We start from the raw sequence: 27,150 nt of genomic DNA, 5'->3' as shown, positions 1-27,150 counted from the left end.
GTCCTTTCTTCTACATTTTCTTATCCATTTCTACCTCCAAACCTCTGCCTCTTAGGTTGTATTTTAACATTGCTAAGATTGATAATGTTACATTTGTTTTTCTTAGTTTGTCTAAATATTTATTTAAAATATCACAAAATGGGTAGCATTTATCTAATTTTCATCCTTTCTTATGACTTGACATGAAGGATAAAGAGAAAATTAAAGGAAGTTTGGAAAGAAAAATAATATATTTGAAACAAATTTAAAACAGATTTCTGATGCTATATTAGATTATCATCTGAAAAATCATTTTGTCAATATCTTGGAAATTCAAATATACATCCACTCTGTCACCCAGAAATTCTTCTCCTAGGCATTTATAACAAATGCTCACAGCAATTTTATTTATACTAGTAAAAAAACCCGGAAACCAGTATCTATCAACACAAAAATAGATACAGGTTATAGTAAACTTATACAATGAAATAGTACACAGAAAAATGGAAATGTGCTATTAATAGTAACAATATGGGGAAATCTTAACAAAATTATTCTGAGTGAAAGAAGCCAGTGATGTTTGATTACTTTATTATGAAGTTCAAGAAAAGTCACAATTTGCTGGGTGCAGAGGCCCATGCCTGTAATCCCAGCACTTTGGGAGGCCAGGGTGGGCAGATCACTTGAGGTCGGGAGTTCAAGACCAGCCTGGGCAATGTGGTTAAACCCTATCTCTACTAAAAATACAAAAATGAGCCAGGCATGGTGGCCCGTGCCTGTAGTCCCAGCTACTCAGGAGGCTGAGGTGGAAGAATCATTTGAACGTGGGAGATGGAGGTTGCTGTGAGCTGAGACCATGCCACTGTACTCCAGCCTGGACAACAGAACAAGACTCTGTCAAAACAAAAGGCAAAATTAACTATGGTTATAGAAATCAGAAAAGTTGTATGCATAGGGTGAGGAATGACATTAATTGAAAAGATATTGACTGAGGGGATTGATGAGACTAATTTCTGGGATTATAAAGCGTTCTATATCTTGATGGGGAGTGAGGATCACATGGGTCAATACATTTCTCAAAACTAATCAAATTATTCACTTGTTTTCAGTTTACTGTATTAAAATTATTATCATTCTCTTTTAAAAAAATGACATATTGCTCCCTGAACAGTCTGCAGTTTCACTGAGAGATCAAATAATAAACATTATAGTTTTACTATTCATTATAATAAGTATTATGATATAGGTAAGCACAGAATTTCAGGATGAGCATCATGTAACCCCACTATGCATTTATCAAATATGTTTCACTTTCCTTCCGTGGCACATATTCCAGTCTCTTGGACACTAAGGTTTGATTAGTATGATACATGACCAATGGACTGTGTGCAGAAGTGATATTTTCTCTATCAAATCTGGCCATAAACCCTAAGTTCATTCCTATATGTTTTGTCTTCTCTTTCTGTGGTGGACTTGAGAATCAGATGTTGATAATGAGAACCAAATGAAGTGAGCCTGGATCCCTGAATGACTGTGTGGAACAGTGCTCCTCTGCCCTTTTCCTTCTATACTGAAATTAGATGTGGGCAAAAAACAATCATGTATTACAGTAAACCACTGGAAAGAAGGAAACAAGAAAGAAGGGAAGGAAGGAAAAAAGAAAGATGAAAGGAAGGAGAGAAAGAGAAAAAAAGAAGAGAGAAAAAGGAAGGAAGTTGGAGAGAAGGAAGAAGAGGGAGTCAGAGAGTAAGAAAGGAATCCATTGTTCTTCTGCCAGGGACTTAGCCTGGAGATAAATAAACTGTGGGAGGCAGTAAAGCAATTAAAAAGACAGTGCACTGGTTGAGTAGGCTGAGAACAAATGATCACAAAGAACGAAACTTACTGAATACATCATCACGTGATGCCCCTAAAGAATAAACAGAAGGATCACTTGGACTCGGAAAGGGGAACATCACACACCGGGGCCTATCATGGGGAGGGGGGAGGGGGTAGGGATTGCATTGGGAGTTATACCTGATGTAAATGACGAGTTGATGGGTGCTGACGAGTTGATGGGTGTAGCACACCAACATGGCACAAGTAATATGTAATAAACCTGCACGTTATGCACATGTACCCTAGAACTTAAAGTATAATAATAATAATAAATTTTAAAAAAGAATAAACAGAAGGAATCAAGAATCAGATTTTTAAGATTTTACTTGATTAATTTTCAAAGTCAAATTATTGCTTGCAAAATAATGCTGTTCTTAATTAATGCTTCTAGTATGATGATTCTAAAATGCTTTCAGAACATTGACAAAATTAAGAAGACAAGATGTATTTATTTGGGTCACGAGCAGTAGGGTCCAAATAGGGTATTGCTGCATATATATATGGAATATGTTGGCATGTCTCACAGTGTTTGACATGGTTTTGCAATCAAAAGAGTATATTTTTAGCAGAGTTCAAGTGAATTACCCAAGTGAACAAGCTAGATATGATTGGGGTAGGGGGTTAATTTTTACATCTCTCCTAGCAATTCTCTCCAGATTTTTGCATGATTGTTTTCTTTTTATCCCATGATCTCTGACACCTAGCCACATTACATAATTATAATGGCATCCCCCTACAACTAGGAAAACCTTATACATTACCCTGGTGTCTTTCTGAGTCAGTCTAGCATGCTCTATTTTTTTTTTCCTGTAAGATATTATCAAATATATGGTTTTTAACTACCAATGCTAACAGAACTGGTTTTTGTGCATCCAGAAATAACAAGAGCCTATGAAATGTAAATAGATGAGAATTTGGAAATGCACATTTATATTCATTTACTTAAGCACATGTATTGACCACTGAACACTGTGGTCATCAGATACACAGGGACCAAAGAGCTGTGGTCTGAAACCTCACAGCTGACTTACATACTTCTGAATCAGTCAGGGAGTTAATGAAAAACATAATGAAGTAATCACAATTGAGTGAAAAGAAAAAGAAGCACAGGATGCTCTTGATGCAGGCAAACTTCCAAATTGGGGCTTAGCCAGGAGAGTTATTGGCTTCATACAGGAAAGCATTCAAGAGTGAGCCAACAGAGTAAAGTGCGAGCAAAGCAAGTTTATTAGAGGAACAGAGTAGGGAAAAATGACTGCTCCATATACAGAGCGGGACATACGCAGAGTAGCACTTGTAGATTGCTGGCTAGCTATATTTATAGCTACTACTTAATTACATGCTAAATAAGGGCTAGGTAATTCATGAATTTTCTAGAAAAGGAGTGGGGACTTCCCGGAACCAAGGATTCCTCTCTTTTTATACCATGTAAGGTAATTTCCTGGCATTGTCGTGGCATTTGTAAACTCATGGTGCTGGTAGGAGGGCCTTTTAGTGTGCTATTGAATTATAATTGGCGGATAATGAACAGCGAGGACAACTAGAGGTTGCTTTCTTTGCCATCTTGATTTTGGCTGGTTTATTTACTGCATATGAAACAGGACTTTTCCCTTTTCCCCCTCACAGGATGTGTGATAGGGCTGTAGCTCACTTCTTCAGTGACCCCCTGCTCAAACCCATAGTGGGAGCATGCAGAGGGGCAGGTCATGGAGCCTCAAACCCGTAGTGGGAGCATGCAGACGGGCAGGCCATGGAACTCCAACCCCATGGCGATATCTAGGGTTTAGTGTTTACAGCTCCTGAAGCCCCAGTGGGTGTGGGTGTTACCTTGTCCTCTTTTAGTTTTGCCATCTGCAGGTGGCTTGTGTTAATCAGCTCAATTAGACCCCCTGCTTTATTGCAAGGACAGAGGGCTTTCTGGATCCTGGGTTCTTGCCTTGGTGTAGCAGAAAAATCAGATCTCATGTGGACTTGGAGAATGGGTATAAGGTTTTATTGAGTGGGGGCAGGTCTCAGCAAGGTGGATGGCAAGGTCAGAAGGGGGATGGAGTGGGAAGATGGTCTTCCCCTAGATCTGTGCCATCCAGCTACCGGACTCTCCTCCAGCTGCCCTCAGCCGAATTCCGTGTGCTCTTCCACTCCTCTGCTCCTCTCGATGTCCAGACACTTGTGTCTGTGTCTGCTATAGGGTCTTGGGGTTTTTATAGGCATAGGATGAGGGGTGTGCCGGCCAGAGTGGTCTTGGAAAATGCAACATTTGAGCGCAAAAACAGAAATGCCTGTCTGCACTTAGTTCCCTGGGCACAGGCCTGAGGGTGGAGCCCTCGCCAAGGACCCTGCCCTTCTCTATCCAGCACTTCTCTGCCCCCCTCCCATATCGCATTCTGTTTTGACTAGATCCTGCTTTGATCAGTACAGTCCTAACTGGTACTCAGAAAAAAAGTCCTGCTGATCTCCTACTATGAGGCACCCTATGGAACGAGGGGATTGAGGGGTGGTGAGGCAAGGTCCCTCCTGTCAGGAAGTGCTGTCTGAGCTGATTCCTACACGATGTGGGAGGCCAGCCAGATAAAACCGATGAGCAGCGACTCCAGGGGATGAGGCCAGATTGGAAGGGTAACAGGTGCAGTATTTTATGAAGGTCCTTCTTATCTTCCTGCCTCAGCAGGGAATATAGCTAGTCCTGGAAACTCACGTCAAGGCCGCAAAATGGAAAATCTATTTCAACCTTTTGATATAAGTTGTTAGCATGGGGAAAATAAAATCTAAAATCTTTCAAGAAATAAAATTTCAATGAAAGGGACGTGATTATAATGATCACAGGTTTAGTACATTAACATAAAGAATAGTCAATATGTGTTTCAATGCCACAAAGTCATTTTATGTTTTAAGCAAATAAGATCTCTCACTTTAGGAAACATTCAAGTCGTTCTTGTTGTTTCCCTCACATAATTTCCCACCTGTGAGACCTGTTGTCAGTACGCGAAAAGCTCTTCCTAGATTTACTTACACAATAGCTAATTGTTTTAGGCACTTTTTTTAGTCTTAAGGAAAACCTTTACGTGAAGATACAGAGTCTCATTCATTCGCTATAGGAGCTCATGATCTTTTATGTTAGGTCTCCTAAAAAATGAGGTTTTAGTTAGGAATAAATATACTTATTCTCATCAGAATAATTTTTGTTACACTTCAAACCCCATAATAGTAAATTTGAGGGAAAAAATGTTAGTTCATGCATCACACATAGCATACTTCTAATACTTTATATAGTCTCCTCCAGTTTGATACATTATATGCTCCAAGTGATTACAAAATACTTTTCCAAAGTTTGCTGATTCTTAAATGTCAACTGGCTGGAAAGTCTTAGCCTTGTGCATCCTATCTAACTTGCAAGAAAGATTTAATTTCAAAGCCTCTTAGTCCATGGGCTGGCAAACCGTAGCCCATGGGACAAATCTTGTCCACGCCTGTTCTTTTAAAGTTTGTGAACTATGAATAATTTTTACATTTCACAAGTGTATTTAGAAAACAGAATAATAATATGGGATAGAGGGGCATGTGACCTGCAAAGCCTGAAATATTTACTGTCTGGTACTTTGCAGAAATGCTTTGCTTCATTACGTCTTAGACCATCTTAAATACTGTTTTAGCTGGAAAAAATAGTGCACCTAGTGGAAAATATTCAGTTATTAAAACTTCAGTGATGTTTACTCTAAAATTAACATTGTGGATGACTTACAATATGTTTTTAAAAAGTTCTAAATTTTGGTATGTATTTGCACAATTTATAAGACAAGAACTCTAAAAGTAGAACCATAGGTTTAGCATTTTATTATATTGATTTTAACTTTCCTTAACATCAAGCTTTGTGAGATACATATATGCTATCTTAATTATAATAATAAACCCTATTCTAAGCATATATACAAATCACTGCCTCTAAGAGACATTTAATAGCAAGAACATGAAGTTCTCAAGTTGTTGTAAATGGATTTTTTTATTACTTAAATGATAAATTTGGCTGGCATTTTTTATGTATCTTCAAAGCACTTGTTGTATACTAATTGTCTAAATGAAGGTTTAGTTGTAAAGTATATTGTTCTATGTGTATTGTTCTATGCAAAAAAGATTCAACTTTGCTTTAAGTTTGTAATTTCTGATGCAGGTTTCAAATCTTAAAGATTTTATAAAAACTCAGCTGTGTATCTTCTTTTTTGTTTTCACACCTATATGGAAAAGTATAAATGATTTTTTAAAAGAGCCAAATTATGTGAAAAAATGCTCCTTTTCAAGACCTATGACAGTTTATTCTTTACTTTAGTATTTACTAAATAAGATGCCCCCTAGCTGACAAATTCTTCTTTCCTTTTAGGAAACAGTATCATTCAAACTTTTAAATTACTTGTATTAAAACTGCAGAGGAGTTTGGGTGCTGATAATCACAAAAGAAGCTTGATTTAGGTAAATGTATGAGAAAACATAGTATTGATTTTGTAAAAATTTGTGGAAATAAAATATAGAGGCCGGGCGCAGTGGCTTACGCCTGTAATGCCAGCACTGTGGGAGGCCGAGGCGGGCGGATCACGAGGTCAGGAGATCAAGACCATCCTGGCTAACATGGTGAAACGCCGTCTCTACTAAAAATACAAAAAATTAGCCAGCCATGGTGGCGGGCGCCTGTAGTCCCAGCTACTCGGGAGGCTGAGGCAGGAGAATGGCGTGAACCCAGGAGGCAGAGCTTGTAGAGAGCGGAGATCGCGCCACTGCACTCCAGCCTGGGTGAGAGCTAGATTCCGTCTCAAAAAAAAGAAAAAAAGAAAAAAAAATAGAGAAGTAAAATATGAAAACATGATATACTAATAAATAGGCCAGAAATCAAATGTGCATCTAAAAAGTGATATGATAAAAATTATCCATCAGAATTTGATATTCAAATATATAATATTAAATATCAAAAATAAAATATATTGTACATAAATGGGAAGATATTTATTTCTAGTTGACAATTTGATTCTCAAATGAAGAGAGTGGAAGAACTTGTTACTTTGTCCCGAGTTTGTCTTTACTAGGTATTTGGCATCCAATTTTTTTTTTTTTTTTTTTTTTTTTTTTTTTTTGAGATGGAGTCTCACTCTGTTGCCCAAGCTGCAGTGCAGTGGCACGATCTTGGCTAACTGAAACCTCCACCTCCCAGGTTCAAGTGATTCTCTTGCCTCAGCCTCCCGAGTAGCTGGGATTACAGGTGCATGCCACCACACTTGGCTAATTTTTTGTATTTTTAGCAGAGACGGGGTTTCACCATGTTGTCCAACTTCTCTGAGTCTGTTTCCTGACTTGAAAAAATAGCATCCCTGACAAACAATAGACTATACTAGAACCCTTTAAATAATAGATATATAAATGTTAGACTTTTTATTAAATCAATGGCTACACCTCCTTTTATGTTTCCTACCTTACCAAATACTGATATTTATGGAGACATTTCACATATATTTATACCTTTGTATTCAAGACAATCGATGGTTCACGCCTATGGCATTCTTTTGAAACGTTTAAAGCTTCAGTTAGGAAAGCATCTTAAATCTCAACATGCTTGGATAAAAGAAGTGGAAAAATCACAGTCTACTGGCGGACACCTATAGTCCTAAAAACTCAGGAGGCTAAGGAGGGAGGATCGTTTGATCACAGGAATTCAAGGGTTACAGTTAGCTGTGACTGTGCCACTGTACTGTAGCCTGGGTGATAGAGCGAGACCCTGTCTCTTAAAAAAATATATAATCATAAAAATAATAATAGAAGTACAAACTATTGATGCAGAGAATCCTGAAGAAAACATATAGCATGCATTTTTCCATAAGTAAAGCAAAGGTAAACCTTAGGTAAAACGCTATTATCCTAAACCTCAAATGTCTACAACATCTTTTAATTTTGCTGGTGAAATCTCAAATGCAGTAAATCTTCACTAATTATCTTTCCCTTCAAATATCGTTGTATTAGTCAATGTTATTTCAGTTGCTCAGAAACAAACAAATAAGGAAACAGATCAAATAATCCAAAAGGCCTTAGCAAGCTCTGGATTTAGATTCTCAAGTGATGTCATCGCAGATGTGCTTACTTTGTCTTTCTCTGACTTCCACTCAAAATGGCCAACAGAAGCTCAGTGGGAAGAGCGCCTCCTTTCCTACAGTTTGGTTTGTTTTCTTCTGACTCGCCATGCATTGGGATCCCAAGGTGTGGTAGGTGTCCTGCTGCTCTTCCACACCACTGTTCCAAATCTCCCCTCCCTAAGCAGCCTCTGAAGCACTTCTGACCATATTATTTCATCTATCATTTTGTGTTTTATATCAGGCTATTGTCTTCTCCTATCTTCCTAGGAATTTCTCTTTTCTCAGAGATGGGGATTTTAGTGCCCTCAGTGTTAAAAATTATAAGATGTATAACTTTCTTGCTTAAAACTCTCCAATAGATTTACTTCCAGCACACATAAATGAAATCTGGAGCGTGATCACAATGTACAGGTCCTCCTCGTTCTGTTCTTGACCTCTCCATATTCTCCTGTGTTCATTCCTTCTCCACACTCTTCCAACAACACTGACTTCCTTGCTGTCACTAAAAACAGGCACAGTATGCTCGTGCCATTTGCCTTTCTGGCCATTGCATAAACTATATATGTAATTGTATAATTATATGATTTACATATAAAACATATATAACAATATGTACTTATTACATATAACATAGTGTCAGCATTATATATGTATGTATACATATATATGTGTGTGTATGTGTGAGATATATATATATATATATTCAGGTTCAGGTGTACATATGAAGGTTTGTTACACAGATAAACTCTCATGTCACAGGGGTTTGTTGTATGGATTATTTCATCACCCAGGTATTAAGCCCAGTACCCAATAGTTATCCTTTCTGCTCCTCTCCCTCCTTCTACCCTCCACTATCCAGGAGACCCCAGTATCTGTTGTTTCATTCTTTGTTTATTAGTTCTCATCATTTAGCTCCCACTTATAAGTGAGAACATGTGTATTAGGTTTTCTGCGTTCGTTTACTAAGGATAATAGACTCCAGCTCCATCTCATTCTTTTTTATTGCTGCATAATTTTCCACGATGTATATATAGCGCATTTTCTTTCTCCAATCTCAGTTGATTATATGTCTTTGCTCTTGTGAATAGTGCTACCATGAACATTTGCATGCATGTGTCTTCATGGTAGAATGATTTATATTCCTCTGAGTATATTCCCAGTAATGGGATTGCTGGGTCAAATGGTAGTTTTTCCTTTAGCTCTCTGAGGAATCATCATACTGCTTTCCACAATGGTTGAACTAATTTCCATGCTCACCAACAGTGTATAAGTATCTCCTTTTCTCCAAAATCTAAATGTAAAACCCAAAATTATAAAAACTCTGGAAGGCAACCTAGGCAATACCATCCTGGATATAGGAATGGGCAAAGATTTCATGCCAAAGACACGAAAAGCAATCATAACAAAGCAAACATTGACAAATGGGGTCTAATTAAACTTAAGAGCTTCTGCACAGCAAAAGAAGCTATCAACAGAGTATAACAGACAACTTACAGAATGGGAAAAAATGTTTGCAAACTTTGCACCTGACAAAGGTCTAATATCCAGCATCGATAAGGAACTTAAACAAATTTACAAGAGTAAAACAACCCCACTGAAAAGTGGGCAAAGGATATGAACAGACACTTTTCAAAAGTGGCCAAAAAGCCTATGAAAAAAAAAGCTCACTATGTAGTTTAATAATATAAATGCCATGAAAACTGCAACTCTGTTTACATTGTTGATTTGAACAATATCTGCTACATAGAAGACTCTCAAATATCCCCTGAGTGACTGAAGGGTGAATGAATAAATACATAAGTAAATGTATGAATGAAACATTTTAGCAGAAGGGCTAAAACTGAGTCTCACTGAGTTAGGTGCCCACCCTGGTGGTAAGGAGTAATGTCTGCCTCTCTAGCATCATATGGATTAAGAGTGAATTTTTTTTTTCTTTTTTTTTGTGAGACAGGGTCTGACTCTGTCACCCAGGTTGGAGTACAGTGGTGTGATTTCAACTCACTGAAACCTCTGCCTCCCGAGTTCAAGTGATTCTCCTGCCTCAGCCTTCCAAGCAGCTGGGATTACAGGTGTGCATGACCACACCTGACTAATTTTTGTATTTTTAGTAGAGACAGGGTTTCAGCATGTTGGCCAGGCTGGACTTGAACTCCTGACCTCAAGTGATCAGCCCACCTTGATCTCCCAAAGTGCTGGGATTACATGTGTGAGCCACTGCACCCGGGCAAGAGTAGAATATTAAGAGTGAACTTTTTAAAGAAAATCCAGATGCTATTACTCAAAGAGAAGAGGTTGCTGAGCAGTCAAGCAATAAATGTTGATCATATCATTCCCTCTCTTCCCTTTTCTGTCACCAATGCCTGCACACTAATATCTTGGAATAGGTTGGTTATATCTTCTACTCCCTTCTTTCAAGACGTTAATAATTCTTCTTTTGAAATATCACATCTGCCTTTTATTTATTTATTGCCCATGCCACCACATTGGTATTCACCTTCAATTACTTGTTGCTAATCTTCTTGCTCCCAGTATGATTTCCCATTACCCTGGATCTCCTCAGTATGACTTTTATTGTCTTGAAACAACAACAACAACAACAACAACAACAACAACACATGCTATATTATTTTGTCTCTGATCAGACAGAACCTGTTAAAACATTTATGATATTTTTCAACATAAATACTTTCTCCCAGTTAGACTTGTGTCTTTATTCCTAGTCCTGGTTGCCTAGTCCTGAACACCCTTGGTTCATGTTTCCTGAGAATCTACAATCTTAGTTCAAAAATTCATTTTATAAATTAGCTCATCAAATCTTTTTGTGAGACATACAGGGCAAAGGAAAAGTATTTTTTTTTTAAGTCCTAGTGAAGTTACCCATACGGAGCAAAATTTCAGCATAACTATCCCTGGACTCTGAGTCTTATACCCTAGGTCTGAAATCCTCCTTTATGCCAACCTATTCTTCAATATATCCTATGCCCTTTCTCTCTTGTCTTTCAAACACCGCTCTGTCCTTCTATGCAGCTGAGCTCTAACTCTGTAGAATTTGCCTGATTACATAAGCTCACGGAACTCCAAATATAGGTAAAATTACTAGTTACATCAGGTACTTCCATAGTTCCTTTTAATGCTGCATTTTGCAATATCTTTTCAGATTTTATTTTAGGCCTCATAAGATTGCACATCTTAGAGATAGTGTTTCAGGAGAGTTTTGTTGTTGTTTTTCTGAGTATTGACATAAAACCTAGCAACATGCTAAGCATATAGTTAATTTTCAAGTTAAAATTGTTCGGTGGCTTTTGTTGAGTATTATTTAAGATCATGAATTTTGGATTAACACCTATCCAATTGTAGATTTAATTCACATGATTTTGGTCAAGGTTTCTAATTGTTCTTGCATTTGAAGTCGGAGAACCCAATAGAGATCTTACAATATAGCCATGGTTTAATAGAATACTTGGTTAGATTTTTAGATTCTTTGTAAAACTAACAGCTGGCTAGAAAAGTTCCTACAAAGAAAATGTCTTTTTAGAAATTTTTTTTTCTGATGAAATTGTGTCAGCAGGATGCAATGAGGATGCTCTATTAAGTGTTAAAATGCAAGACCTACTGCTCAAATAGTTTTGTTTTATGGATTACAGAAGTGTATGGCTATTTTTAAAAGGCAGTGGTAGTATGCAGCTCATTTGAGAAAACCAAGAAGAGCACAGCAGGAATCATCACTGAAGAACATTCCAATTTTTAAAACATGTAATTGTCCATGTCATAGACTAAATATTATCCATTATGTGGATTGCTGGTACCATCTAAAGGTTATATAAAATTTTTTAAATGCAGGGGAAATCTTTCAATATACTTCTCATAATTACTAGGCCTTACATTACACATTTTGTATTTCGGAGGGCAAGAATTTGATGGGAGAATGAGGGTTGGGTGACAAATCTTCTACTACAAACTTGCATTTGTGATGCTTGGATGAACTTAAGCCAGCGCTTTCAATTCCGAAGCTACTCTGTATTTTCTTTTTTTAATTAAAAACATCTCTCACTCTTTACTTTGTATTAGTAGTCTAACTTTAAAACATCATTATTAAAGAAAAAATTTTTAAAAGATCGTACTCCTGGTTTTAGATAGAAGCAAATTCAGTCCTTAGGCAAAGAAGACAACATACTAACAATGTAATATAATGCCTGTGTTGCATCTTTTCATGATTTAAAAAATAATTTTTAAAATTTCTATTTGTATTATTTTAAGATAATTTAAATCTAAAAGAGAATGCCTTCTAAAAGGTAAGGCTAAAATCTCAAGTTATCTATTAAAGGGACATTTAGAATGCATATTTATATGATTTTAAGATAATTTAAATAAACCTAAAAGAATATCTTCTAAAAGATAATGCTATAGCCTCAACTTCTCTATTATAGGGACATTTAGAATGTATATAAGAAGCTGAAACTGCTCATGTTTAAAATAGTGCAAGCTTTCATTTATTTGAATTACATCCTCTAAAATATAATCGTTTCTTTCTTTAAATCTTCCCTGAATTATAACTTTATACTGACATTTTCTTTTTCATTAGATGGTTTTTTTTTTTTTTTTTTTTTTTTTTGAGTACTGAGTGTACGGTTTCACACATCCCTGAATATCCCATACTATCTTGCTCTAACTTATGAAATAGATAGTTTGTAAATCCTTGTTGAATGATTAATGTTATGTATGCCTCCCAAAAAAATCCATTTGTTCTCCTCTGGGGGGCGGCGGGGGGAAAGACAATGTGAACTTTCAATATCAGATGAAAATTCTTGGATAATTATTCTTTTGATGGAATCTTCTATAATGAGAAAAATTGAATTAACATGTTTCTGATCCATTGAACAAATTCTCTAAATGTGTCTACTCCAATAAAAGGTAGAAAACTCGGACCTCTTCACAACGTGTTCAATTGTTCTTCTTTATCTCACTAATGTCGAAATGTTCTCTTTAAATTTCTAATGGTTTTATGGGAGAAAATGTGGAGGAGAATTTTAGAAAGCAAGACATATGGTTCGATTCTATAAAAATCATTTATTCTATAAATTAAATGCAAAATATTAGAACTCATTTAAATGTGTATGGAACACAACAGCAGGGGGCCAGTTAGTCTTTCGTTCTTTTAACTTATATTTACACGGATGAAAGGAACTATAGAAAATCTGACCTGTTTTCCATTTCAAACTGGACTTATTTTCAAATTAAAAGTTAGGAAGCAGCTTTCTTCAAATTATTTATGATGTAAGAAATTGCAAGCCCTACCATTGGATGAGATTTGTGTTTATTCTAGCAGATAGAGAACATGATTGTTTCTAAAGTATTTTTCCCAATTTTTAAAATACCATTTCCTTGTCCAGGCATTTCCTGGAAACGTTAACTCTGATGGTGTGGTCCGGCATGAATTACAGCATCCTGTTATCGCCCGCTATGTGCGCATCGTGCCTCTGGATTGGAATGGAGAAGGTCGCATTGGACTCAGAATTGAAGTTTATGGCTGTTCTTACTGTGAGTATCATGTTATTTAAATTTGTGGCAGGTTTTATCTTTATTTAAATAATAAGCTGTTTTTTAAAAAATTGTTTCACATTACTTGCTTTCTCTGACAATAAACTAGCTTCTCATTTACATATGTGTGTATCTATGCATAGATACATATATATATAAAATAAAAGGTTGTTTCCCTATTTGTATGTTATAAATGTATATTATAAACACACACAGAGACTAACAGACATGTCACTATATCTTAATTATACTTTAGGTTGAAGATTTGGAAAGTTTTTTTTTGTTCGATAGACTAAATAATAAAGCTTATTAATAAAATTGCCTTGTCTTATGAAATATTTAAAAAGGGGCAAGCTATATTGTTATCTATGTATTTGGGTCTTTATGATGGGTTTTGAAAACATTTCGAAGAACTTCCTTCCAGTTCACTAAGTGTCTCTCTTCAGTTATGCGTATTCTTATACTGAAGCCAACCACTGGGTTTTAAAGTCAATGACGTTTTCTCTACCAAATTTAATTTAGTTTTTCAAATCGATTTGGTCATCTAAAGAAGTTATTTTCCCTTAAACATATTTTAAATCTCTCTTGTTATTTCTTCAATACATTATGCTTATATCTAAGGATTCCAACATATGAATCTGGGGGATTATAATTCTTCTGTCACTTGTTTCTGCTAATTTTTGCAAATGGTAGTTGTTTTCTCCTACTCTCCTACCTCCCTCTTTTTCTTCTTATCCCCTTTGCCTGTCTGTCCTTTTTATCCTTATCCTTATGCTTATCCATATTCTTTACTGCGACCTCAATTTCTTTAAAATTTTATCAGTGGAAATTTGTTTGGGCCAAGGTTGATGGTGAATTCTTCTCCATATTCTTTACTGCGACCTCAATTTCTTTAAAATTTTATCTGTGGAAACTTGTTTGGACCAAGGTTGATGGTGAATTCTTCTTCAGAGGATATATCTTTGCTTATTTGCTTCTGTGAAGGCGATACCAACACAGAACTGCTTTCAAGATTATCTCTAGTTGTGGTTGTTGTTTCTTTGTGAGACTGCTAGGCAGTATACATTTAATCTATGAACACATGATTTGCAAACATTGGCTTCAAAATATGATTTCCCTAGTAAAATATGCTTTCCTCATTCCTGGAAATTTTTCTTCCTGCTGTTACAATTGCCTGGGGGAACAAAGAGGCTGGGTATCAACTAGGAAGGGGATTGGTTCCTCTGTGTTTTGCAAAAAGTCTCTTATTAGCCCCTTTCTTACTCATTCCTATAAACCCACAAAAATGAGTTCACGCTAAGCAGAAAATTTCAAATGCCTCCGTTGGACAAGCTCTCTAAAACACACTAGACACTTAGTATTTTATATAAAAGAATATATGAAGCTTTCGCCTCTATATAAAGTTAGTAACAGAAATTGGTCAAAATATCAGCTATAATAGTGCCCAAATACCGTCTTATTAATTCATAGGCAATAGTGTTATGTGCAAACTACAAAAAAGGGGTCATGGAGGTCATTTAAAAATTCTCAAAAACTGTTTATTTGGTTGCCATTTTATTGTAGCAGATAAAATTAGTAGAGAGACAAAAGATTTAGTTCTTCAGGAGAATGTAGCTCTTTAGAAGGAAAATTTAGCATTTCTGGAGAGGCCCAAAAAGAGGTCTAACATAAATTAGAATCCTTGGTCGTATGTGGTCTAGTCATTCATAGAGTGTCAAGTTCACACATAGTCTTGCTCTCAGCGGAGCATCATGACGGGAAGGCCAGAACAAAATGTGATATAATTGTGACCAGCACAAATTTTGTTAAGAGCCATGTTTAGCTTTTAGTAAATAAATACAGACACACACACACACACACACACACACATATATAGATATATATACACACACATATATATATACACATACACATACACATATATATATATAAAATCTTTCATGGAGACTATGTGTATGTGCAATTTATTTTATTAGCAATTATGTAATGAGCACTTTTCATGTATGATAAACATATTAAATGGTAGCATTACCACAGTAGATGAGAAAGACATGGTCTTTGAGAGATGAAGTGGGATAAATAATTTCATAGAGTTAATCATAATAAAAATAGTAAATGTTAAAATTTACCCAAAAGCACATAGCCTGAGTGATAGATCTGAAAGGGAAACCAGGTGGTCTGGTATAGTGCCAAAGGTCTCTATCACTGTCCTGTTTTTAGTCCCAGCAAAATGAGCACCCATCTGACCATCCACAGTTTAATCAAAACATCATATCAAGACACCGCAACCACTGATCAGGCCTTCTCCCAGTTACTGCAACTCTTAAATGTAAAAATTCACCTGATTTGTATCACCATAGATTAGTTCTTGTTTTTCAAAAAAAATTTCATGCAGATGGAGTCATAAAAGATGCATTATTTTACACTTGACTTCTTTAGTTAAAAATCATATTTCTGAGAATTATCCATGCTGATATTAGAGACAGTAGTTTCTTTTCCTCAGTATGATTCTATCTTGTGAATATTCTACAATCATTTGTTTATTTCATGTTGACGAACGTTTGAGTTGTTTCTAGATGTTGGCTATTTCTAAGGAATTACTAAAAATGTTTCTGTTGGGTATAGACCTGGGGGTGGTAATAACAAACTAGCATACATGTGTGTTCACCTTTGGCCAATAATGACACAAATTTTTCTAAATTGGTTATACCAATTCAAAGTCTCCAATACAATTAACTAGAGTTCCTCATACTTACAAATTAAGATATTTAGTATTGTTTAAAAGTTTAGCCATTCTGGTGAGTGTTTGTCATATCTCATTTTAGTTATGTTTCTGATTTTTAAAACAGGTTATGCTTATTTGTCATATGTATACCTTTTTTTAAGTGTTTGTTCAAGAATCTTGCTCATATTTCTATGGATTCCCATTTATCTATTTATGTATCTATCATCTATCTATTGATAATCTATTTGATTGTTTTAAGTAGTTTTTGCAGGCTCTTCTTCATTCTCATTACGATTGCTAGACACGTATTTATTTTTGATGTGACTTTTTTTACAGTAATAATTTTAAAGCAAACATTGTCAATGAGGTCACTTAGGAGTCCACAGGTGTGGACTTAAACTGTGACCACATGTTCTATCACTGTTACAAGTAGATTTATAAAGTTGTGAGTTTGTGCTGTCATGGGCTTTTCTATCAAGACTGGGCTTTGACAATTACAAGAACAGAAGGAAAAATAAAAAGCAAATCAGGAAGACAGACTTTTCTACTGTATAAGCCCCTTTGGGGGAAAATCATATAGGTTTGGGAAACTATATTAACATTTATATCAATGGATACCAGTGGAGTAAGTAACTTAGCAACATAAAATTTAGAAAGTAGCATTTCAGTTGGATGTAGTAAGTTGGGTAATGACCTCTCATAACATAAAGCCTTTATTCTTGGAAGTTGTAAGCATGTAAGTATTTGCAGATGTGAGTTAACAATCATGACAGGGAAAGACAATTTTACATTAGCCAGGTGGGCCCTAAGTGCAATCACATGTATCATTGTGAAAGGTAGGCAGGGAGAGATTTCACAGATAGGAAAGCAGAGAATGTGAACACCTTGGAACCAGAGACTGCAGTGATGTGACGATAAGCCAAGGAATGCCAGCAGCTACCAGGAGAGGGAAAGGAAAGGGGCAGATTTTCTCTGGAGGGAATGTGATCTTGCCAACACATCGATTTCATTCAGTGACACCGCTTTGGAACTTCTGACCTCCGAAGTTGTGAAACAACAAATTTCTGTTATTTTAAGTCACTAAGTTTGGGATAATCTGTTATAGCAACAACATGAAACTAATACAAGAGTCAATATATTTTAGGAAAGAAAAGACAAAAATAGGCCTGAGCAATGTTCTCTGATAGAACTTTCTACAAAGATGTAGATGTTGTCAGTATGCTCTAACCACTAACCATATGTGCCTATTAGCATGTGAAATGTAGCTAAGACAACTGTGGAACTAAAATTTTAATTTCATTTAATTTTTAATTCATTTGAATTCAGATTTAAATAATGTGACTACTGGCTAACATTGGACAGTGCAGCTTAGAGGAGACAAAGCATCTATTTTTTCATGTCTTTTTATAACATGAAGGACCTATAAAAGTTAAGTGTCAGTCTCTATTTTTTTTTCTTAGTTTGAAAGACAAAAATTTAATTATCCTGAAAACTGTCTTTACTGTCAATAATGTAATGACCAGTCATCTTACTAACCACACAGTTTTAGTCTGTTTTGTGTTACTATAACAGAATATCTGAGACTGGGTAATCTAGAATGAACACAGGTCTATTTCTTACAGTTCCGGAGGCTGGGGAGCTCAAGGTCAAGGGACATGCATCTGGTGAGGGCCTTCTTTTTGTATCATGTCATAATAGAAAACTGGGCCCTCATGACCTATTCATGTCTTAAAAGTCCCATCTCTCCACACTGTTGCATTGGGGGTTAAGTTTCCAAATATTGAACTCTGAAGGATGCGTTCATACCAGAGCATACACCAAATGTCCAGATAAGATGGTTTTCCATTTATTATTTGCGAAGAATGCAAATTACATTTATCCCGTTTCCAAGAAAAATATACGTGTTTATATTTTAAAATATATATATGTTAAACGTATTTGTTACGAAACACTTTCCAAAAGTTACTTCGATGTAAATTTTCTATACTAGAGTTCGAACTAGAAAGAGCCCTTAGAAGATGATACTCCGTGTACCCGAGCTTAGTGAACTGTTGTCTCAAGAGCTTTCTTTTGATTTTTCAATGACAAAAGGAATCATAGAACTTTGAGTTGGGAAATGTAGATTAGACACAGCCCCCCCATTTTGCCCTCCTAGAGAATAGCAGTGCTGTGTACTCTAGGGTCTCAGCAAGGAGAAACATCGTTTTGATCCTGCCTGTGGAAGAGAGATGAATTCTCTAATCTGTCTGGAAACTACTGAGAGCGTGTACCTGGGATCCATCTTAAACCTGCAAGAGAATGGGACTTCTTTCACTGCAAAGTTTGCCAGAAAACGAGAGAGAGAGAGATATCATAATGTGAGCACTGTTTCTGTTTGACCGTGAGTCTGGTGTAACTCCCCTTGTGTTTGCCATCTTTCCTGTGTGCATTTCCTCCATGATCACTTTGTCGTCTGAGCAATGAGGTACTTCTCAAGGTTGAAATAAGACGCTGACTCTATTCCAGGTGGAGAATTTCGTTCCAGGCCACTGCTTTGAAGCCTTTAGGGCTTCTATTGTTCCTATTTCCTGACTTGTCTTGAATATAATATGAATTCCAATTTTAGTAAATCTAAGCTCATTTTGAAACATTCTGCTTCCTCTACGTTTGGTTTTCCCTCAAGTTTAGTTGAAACAAGTGCATTAAGTTATTTTTAAAACTTAGCAATATGTCCCATGCCTTTTGATTCAGTGAGCTTCCTCCCACAGCACAGACACTGATCTTCTTACGCGATACCAGTGGGACTTCATAAAGCAAAAGGAAGAGGTCTCAGATTAATAATTTCAAAAAATCATTTATGGCTGCATTACTCAAACATTCATTTTAAAAAGCCAAACCCAGTGCATTGATTAAAGTACTGAGCATTTTTGATGGCAAATACTTAATTAGCTTTTAGCCAGAGTCCTCTTAAAAGTAAGGACGGCACCTTGGGAAACCAACGTACATGCAACGAAAGTAATTTTTATATAGGCTTTTAATTTGGATGAATAAATAATAGAAACTGTATATCACTGAGTGCAAATCATAATGGAAAATTATGTTGCTGCCTGAGAAAAAAGGAAAACATATCAGGAGAAGTTAAATACAAATAAATAAAAGACAGTGTTTGATTGATGGCACATCTGCATCTCTAGTGAGAATACCCTCTTCTCAGGACACACACTAACTCCCCTCACTCTCATTCTGCTTAGGCAAGAGATGCTGCCAAGTACAGATGTGTTAGTTTCCTGGGGTCTCTGTAAAATAGTTCTGCAATCTTAAGACAAATTTAAGACAATAGAAAGGTATTCTATCATGGTTCTAGAGGGCACAGTCTGAAGTCAAGGTGTTAGCAAGGGTAGTTCCTTCTGGAAGCTTGGAGAGAGAAACATTCCATGTCCCTCACCCATCTCCTGGTGGTGGCCAGAAGTCCTTGGCGTTCTTTGGCTCGTTCCTGCCTCATTTCAATCTCTGCCTTTGGGTTCACATTCACCTGAACTTCTTCGCTTTTGTCTGTGTCTCTATGTCTTCACATAGTCTTCTTCTAAGGACATCGGTTATTGGAATTAGGATCTACCCGAAACCAGGATGACCTTATCTTAACAATCCACAATGACCGAATTTTGAAATAAGGCCATGCTTTGAGGTTTTGAGTGGACATGGACTTTCAGAAACACTATTCAACACAATATTGTGTGTATATATATATATATATATAAATGATTCATTAAAATCATTATGAATTTATGTTTACATCAGTTTAAGTGAGCAAAAAATAAAACATCAGTTTTGGAAGTCAACCTGTGTGTTCCTACTTAAATTAGATGTTTAATTTTGTATCATATAGAAGCGTCCCAGATACTTATATTTTGGTTTTATAATCTCTTCAATTTATTCAGTGAACACGTATTGCATTCAGGCATTTAGAAACAACCTGAAGCATAAACCCTGCACTCAAGAAGACTAATTTTTGGCAGAATAAATGAATAAGTAAATAGTTTAAACCCTCTATGATAAACGCTATGACAGAGAGGGAAGCCTCACCTATGTTGATTAATGAAATAAGATTTCACTAAGAAGCAACAGAAATTAGGTATAAAGGAGCATTCAAGACAAGAACTAACATTTTCAAAGACACAGAGACACAGAGGTAAGAACATAATTTATTTCATATTTGGAGTTTTTAGCTAGCAACGTAAGTCTCATTCCAGTGTATATAGATAAATATATAAATTATTACATTGCTTAGAGGATCAATATATTTATGACAGATTTGTTAATCTTATTAATATTAATAAGATTAAAAACATTGAATTATACTATTTTTAAAGCATTTTGCTAATTTTAAATCTTAAGTGCAAATCTGACCGTATTACATCTGGGCTGACTACATGTTAATGATGCTACATTGCCTATAAAGTCCAAGCTGTTTGTTTGAAATTTAATTTCTCCCCACCCACCGACTACCTCTGTAGTCTTAAATCCTGTCATATTGTGTTTTATGATCCAAATATGAATACAAGCTATCTTTCGTGATACATGAGTGACCTGCTTGTTTAACACGCACTCATTCGAGATACTTTCTCTAACCAAAATGCCCTCTCTGTCATCCTTACCTGACCAATCTTTTTTATCTTTCAAGATTCAGTTGAGAGGCAATCTTTAATAAGAATTCTCTGAATTTCCACAGTGAGTCACGTGTTTATTTTCATAAGAATGTTTATCAGATATCATATACCATAATATTACATGAATATTTCCAATGGAATATTTAACAAAATAATTCAAAATAAAGTCAACTGTAAGATACTGGGAGGAGGAGACAGCAAGTGTCACCTTATTCATCACTGGCATCCTCTTAAATGGTAGGCTCGTTGTACACAATAAATGTTTGCTGAAGTGAACTGACATCAAATATAAATGATACAGACATAATTTATTCCCCCAGTGAAAACTGTTTTCTATTTGAGGCTGTATAGATTCTTTTATTGGTGGAACAGGATATGATTCTATTGCTTCATATTGAATAATGCTCTAGGGGGCCTACAAAATATTGAAATAATTGCCAAACTAAATATAATAATAGATGTTCAAACAGAGCTATATAAAGCAAATAAGTCAGTGGTTTTTTCTAATTTAAATATTTGTATAACTTGTATTATTATTTCTGTTTATTATTTTAAACCATAATTTTGAGGTTGCTTCATGGGTTATGTATATGGATTGCTTATCATCAGAGGAAAAAAAAATTCAAGATCCAAATTAATGTCAATATAAAAGTAATTTAACGTAAAAATAGATTTAATAGATATCACTGCCAAGTTATACAAAATAAACTGGTAATTAAAGAGATAATTAAAATTGTCATGTACTATATGACATATTTGGGATATGCTGTGTTCTAAGTTTTCATGTTATTAGATTTTTAAAAATATTGTATGTTGTAACCAGAAATGTTCTTGCCATTAGGAGATCTGGAACTTAGATTTGAGCACATGTAGTATTTTTAGTGCTTTTAAGAATAGTTTGTGTTTCAAACTAGAATTGGAGTACTTTGTAATAGACTATTTCTGTGGATTGTCATTCAGTGTCAGTTTGAGATTATGTGGATTTCTGTAGATTGTCATTCTTTGTCAGTTTGAGATAATGACTTCTTGATCTGTACATATAAATATTATTGTAGGGATAAGGCTAACGATGAAGGTGCACACGATAGACATTTGTATGTAATGTGGGTATAAGCCTTTCTGGCAGGGGTTGACTGAGGTAGATAGCTAGTGGATCAGATACTCAGTGGATCTCATTCCTGGATTACCATTTGAGGGTGACATTTGAAATGAACAAATTTAAAGCATGGAAATATAGGTTCTCATTTTTTATTCTATGGGGAAACATGCTATCAGTATTTAATTTTTTTTTCTAGTGTAATTTGTTTACTTGGAAGAAACTTAAAATTGACTGTTTAATGAGAGAACATGGTGAGCCTACCTTTATATTTAGGAACAAGACAGTTACAATTGGCAGCTAGCTTGTATTTTGGAGAACTATTTAATATGTCACTGATACAGAGTTGGAGTCACATCATATTACTGTAAAATCTAAATTTAAATTTACTTTCAGGACCTTTCAAAGTTAAACTGACATATAAAATCAAGAATGTCGATTTAAAAGCAAATTAAAATTTCTGGCAGAGAGTAATATGCAATTAGACCTATGCCTGTCACTCTGAAATATGAATAACAGTATACTTTCTAGAATAATGGAGGGTATAACTTTTATTATACACATCAGTCCCAAGTTTTTCATAAAATAATTTCCCAAGAAATGTAAACATATTAAAACAGAAGTATATATACACACATTTTGGTGCCTGGTTAAAGAGAAGGATAAGGTAATGGAAAAGAACCATATTTCACTGTGGTTTATAAATAAGATATTTTGATTACTACAAAGAGGAGCCATGTGTGTACTCTAGGAGAACTTCAAAGCTGAAAAGTTCCCAAGAGAGCATCCAGCCCAATCCCTTATTTTACTAATGAGGAAACCAAAATCCACAGAGTTACGTGACGTGCTGAGTGAATTAATCGCAGACCTAGAAATCCTGCATAACAATCTAGCGCCGAGCTTCCTCTCTGACATTTGATACTCTTCTCCTCTGGTTCATTCTTCTTTGTTTCTTCTTCACCCACAAGGGCTTTTTATAATCTTAATGATGGCCCCCAGAAAATATAATTTTGTGAATTCTAATGACCATAGAAATGCTCTGGCCCATTGATTATCACCATAAGAATATATAGGAGATATCCAGTAAGAAAAATACCTCAGTAGTATGTGCATTCCACATGTCCAGCAGGAAAATTTAAATGACCCATCTTCTTCATTTTGGACTCATTGAAGAATAGCTTGCAAATAAACACAACTCAAGCTTTAATTGCATTTTGGTGCAGAAAGTTTATCAATATCAGTTAGTGTATTTTCTCAGGTAGTTTTACCCCCTGAGATATTTTAACTACCTTTGATATATATGTTAATTCTTATTTTTGATAGATGATTACAGAGAGTACTAAAGCCTAAGTTACAGTTACAGAGTCCATCAACATTTCACTTATAATCCGTTTAATGTGAGGAAAGCAATAAAATTTAAAACACTGCAAATATATATAAGTGATTCTTTTATTAGCTTTTATTCTTGTGTTGTTAGTTTTAATTATCACCTATTTAAATTAGCTTAGCTAGGGAGAGAAGAGCAAATATTTAAGATGGCAGTAATTGTCCTCATGAATTAAATGTAACAACATAATAAAATAATTATTTAGTATGCTCACTTTTAAAATCTCAAGCAATTTAAATTACTTGAATTAGAAATCAGTGATTTTCAGAGATTAAATATTTTTATTCCTATTAGAATAGTATCAGATCTTTTATAGTTAGACTTGAAAAGAAGTAATCAAGATTTTCAAATTTAGTTTTTTATATTTTCTATGCTTCTAAAGGAAGCATATATATTTTTTCTCACATGCTCAAAATACTGTCCTATTAGTTTTTCACCTTTCATGCTTGTTTGGCTGGACTGGAGGAGTTAAAGAAACTGTCAGTATCCTGTTTTATTACCAGTTAATGGGGGAATAATCTCAAGGATTAAAGAAAGCATTCAACCTGTAACAATCATTTTGTAAACATTTGAATACTCTACCCTCAAGCACCCCCAAATAATAATCTTTCCTAGGAAAAAAGTCCTTATTTATGGAATGTTTTTAGCAAGATGTCCCTGTATTAGGTCTCTTATGGTAAACACTTAGCAACTTGAGCTATATGATCATGGCTCTCTGGAAAATCACTTATCAGCTAGATGACCATGGAGGAATGAAATGGAGATGTTTCATAACGTAAATGCTCTTGTGCGAGGCAATAAACTGCATAGCTTGTTAAAGACTGTCCCTATTACTCTGGGCCAGAGAACACATGTCTGATGCAAGAAGAAAAAGCCTGAGGAACTATGCAGTGTGTATCAGATCCCGTCTTGCTTTGCTTGTCCCTCTGTTTTACTTACCTCCTCTTTATCCCATGGGTAAGGGTGGGGGGTTTCCTCTCCTGGGGTGATGGGCATGAATGAACACCTGACACCTGATGTAGAGCAACTGAGACCAACAGAGTTTATTAGTCATATTTCCAGATAGCCTTTGAGAGAAAGGCATCTCACGTCTTGCAGGGGACATGGGGGTTGTCCTTGGGAACACAGTGAACAATCAGACACGGCAGGAGGCAGGACTTGTAGTATCAAGAGAGTGTTCTTCCCCCTGGCTCCCACAGAGGATGTGATTGGCTTGTTTGGTTAATTCTGTGGGTGTGGGGTAGCAGGGAATGGAAACCCAATACTCAAGGAGAAGCGGAATATGTTTGATCCCCGAGAGAAGCGGCATCTTTTTATTGCAGGACTTATCCACAGGAGCAAAGTTGGGAGGGAAACTTGCAGTGAGGCCACTGGAGACCCTCCAGGCTTTTCCCAGATGTCAAAGCACACATAAACTGGGCCTTACTGTTAGGCCTTACACCACAAGCTCTTAATGTTTTGTTCTGTAAAATTATTAATAATCTTCGGACCTACATAAGACGTTTGCTTTGTGTAAATTTGATTTAACAATCCGATTTTATTTTATTATTTTATTTTTATTTTTACTTTTTTATTATACTTTAAGTTCTAGGGTACATGTGCACAACGTGCAGGTTTGTTACATATGTATACATGTGCCATGTTGGTGTGCTGCACCCATTAACTCGTCATTTACATTAGGTATAACTCCTAATGCTATCCCTTCCCCCTCCCCCCACCCCACAACAGGCCCAGGTGTATGATGTTCCCCTTCCTGTGTGCAAGTGTTCTCAACAGTGCGATTTTAATTTCACCATATAGATTGCATTAATTACTAACTTTAGCCAAATCAACAACATGTAAAATCCCATATAAAATTTTTTCTTCCCTGTTATCAGAACAGAGAAGAAAAACTTCCCTGTTTTTCTTTCCTGTTAAAAAAATATTTCGTCCTTCTATTTAGCTGTATGTGCTCTTTTAAACTTGCTATGTTGGCCGTATTTGTGTATCATAAATATAAACTAGAAAATTGACAAGTAGCTTCCTAAACTTTGAAGTGCAAATGTTTTATTAAGGGGGAAAAAACCCTCTTTCCCACAGCATTGCATTTCTATAGAAAATATAATTATTTCCCCCAATCCTTTTACAAGGTTTTTCTATATTGCAAAGGACAGAGAGGAAATATGGCTGAGCTCACTTTGATTTGAGTTGGACCCTGAACGTGATTGGTTTAACCGCCTCGCTCATTAATCTCTACTCCAAATTTCAACATGTTGTGTCCATCTATTACAGGTATGTTTTTTGTTGGCCAAAATAACATATACTTACTAACGCCAAAGTTAACGAACAAAAAGCAAGTTTAGTAATTTTTGCAACAAAACCTACCCAGTGAGGGTCCCAGAAGCCTATCTGAGTAATACAGTGGGGCAAGTGGCTTCATTTCATTCTCTGGATGAGTTTTGTTTGCTCATTTGTTTGTTTATTTGTTTTGGAGACATTCTCACTCTGTCACCCAGGTTGCAGTGTAGTGGTGTGATCATAACTCATTGTAGCCTCGACTTTCTGGGCTTAAGCAATCCTCCTGCCTCAGCCTCTAGAGCAACTGGGACTACAGGTACACACCACCATCCCTGGCCAATTTTTTTAATTTACATTTTTGTAGAGACGGGTTTGTTTGTTTGTTTGTTTGTTTGTGTTTGGTTTGTTTGTTTGTTTTCCCAATGTTGGTTTTATACTCCTGGGTTTATGCAATTCTCCTACCTTGGACCCCCAAAGTGCTGGGATTACAGGGGTGAGCCACTGCACCTGGCCAAGATGATCTTTTTCAACAGTGTCTAAGTTAAAATATGCTACAAATTTATTTAAGATCATGCTGTAAAACAAGTCATTTGAAGTCGAGATCATAAAATGACAAGAGAATGCAATGTGTTTCCTCCTTTGTCAACCAACACTGTGGACCTAGCCTGGACTTGCCCAGAAACAGTTGAGCCTGAGAGTAGAGCCTGCCTCATCCATCACATGACCTTCCATAATGACTCTAGATCACCTCATTTCTTCTATTAAAAAAAAAAATTATGCCACTCTTTCTCTTTAATCTTCTATTTTTTCTTCTTGTATCTTCTTTCTAAAATAAAAGAGTACATAAATGTTTTAAAACAAATTATATTTTTGACTTTCAGCAAAGATAAAGTTTTGTCAGTAGGGATTAAAGTTTGTCATCCTTGACATTGTTTATATTTTTGGCTCTATAATTCTTGGCTTTGGAGGAAAGAGTTGTCCCATACACTGGAACCTTTAGCAACGTCCCCGGTTTCTACCCATTAAATACTAGGAGTACCTCATATTTCCCTCAGTTGTGACAACCAAAATTGACCCAAAAGTCTCATAGGGGCGAAACTGCCCCTGGGTAAGAACTGCTGGTATAGATGGTACGGAAGTGTCACCTAGAAATCAGCTCATTGTGTTCCTAGGAACTATGAAAGAAAAATTGACACATTGTAAGAATTGACTGAACGTTCATTTGATTTATATAGCAGTGTATGTTATTTGCAGAAAGCATGTACTGCATGCTGAGATTTCCATAGACTTCATATTGATAAGGACAATATTTATAGTGTTAAAGTATGCCTACATATATAGATCTCCTATGTATGTATTGCAGAAGAAAATATTATGTCACCTCACCAGCATAAATATTGCAAAATAAAATGACCTCCTGAATTTTCATATCTTTTGTCTGTGATTTGTGGAGAAATATGCAACATTTCTTCTAAATATTTTTAATCTAAGTAGTTTTATTGTTATTAATTACACAT

At 35.7% G+C, this 27,150-nt stretch overlaps 1 protein-coding gene across 1 annotated transcript in view; it reads left to right on the top strand.

Annotated features, from left to right (window-relative positions):
- Positions 1-27,150, top strand: part of CNTNAP2 (contactin associated protein 2) — a 2,243,420-nt gene that overhangs the window by 864,095 nt on the left and 1,352,175 nt on the right. Inside the window, exon 4 of the mRNA XM_050786136.1 lies at positions 13,355-13,502. Coding sequence (XP_050642093.1) covers positions 13,355-13,502 — 148 coding nt within the window. The remainder of the gene's footprint in view (positions 1-13,354; positions 13,503-27,150) is intronic.

The sequence above is a fragment of the Macaca thibetana genome, chromosome 3 (assembly GCF_024542745.1).
Source record: "Macaca thibetana thibetana isolate TM-01 chromosome 3, ASM2454274v1, whole genome shotgun sequence".
Taxonomy (NCBI): Eukaryota; Metazoa; Chordata; class Mammalia; order Primates; family Cercopithecidae; genus Macaca; species Macaca thibetana.
Note: the sequence above shows the minus strand (reverse complement) of the source record. Positions and strands in the feature narration are given on the sequence as shown.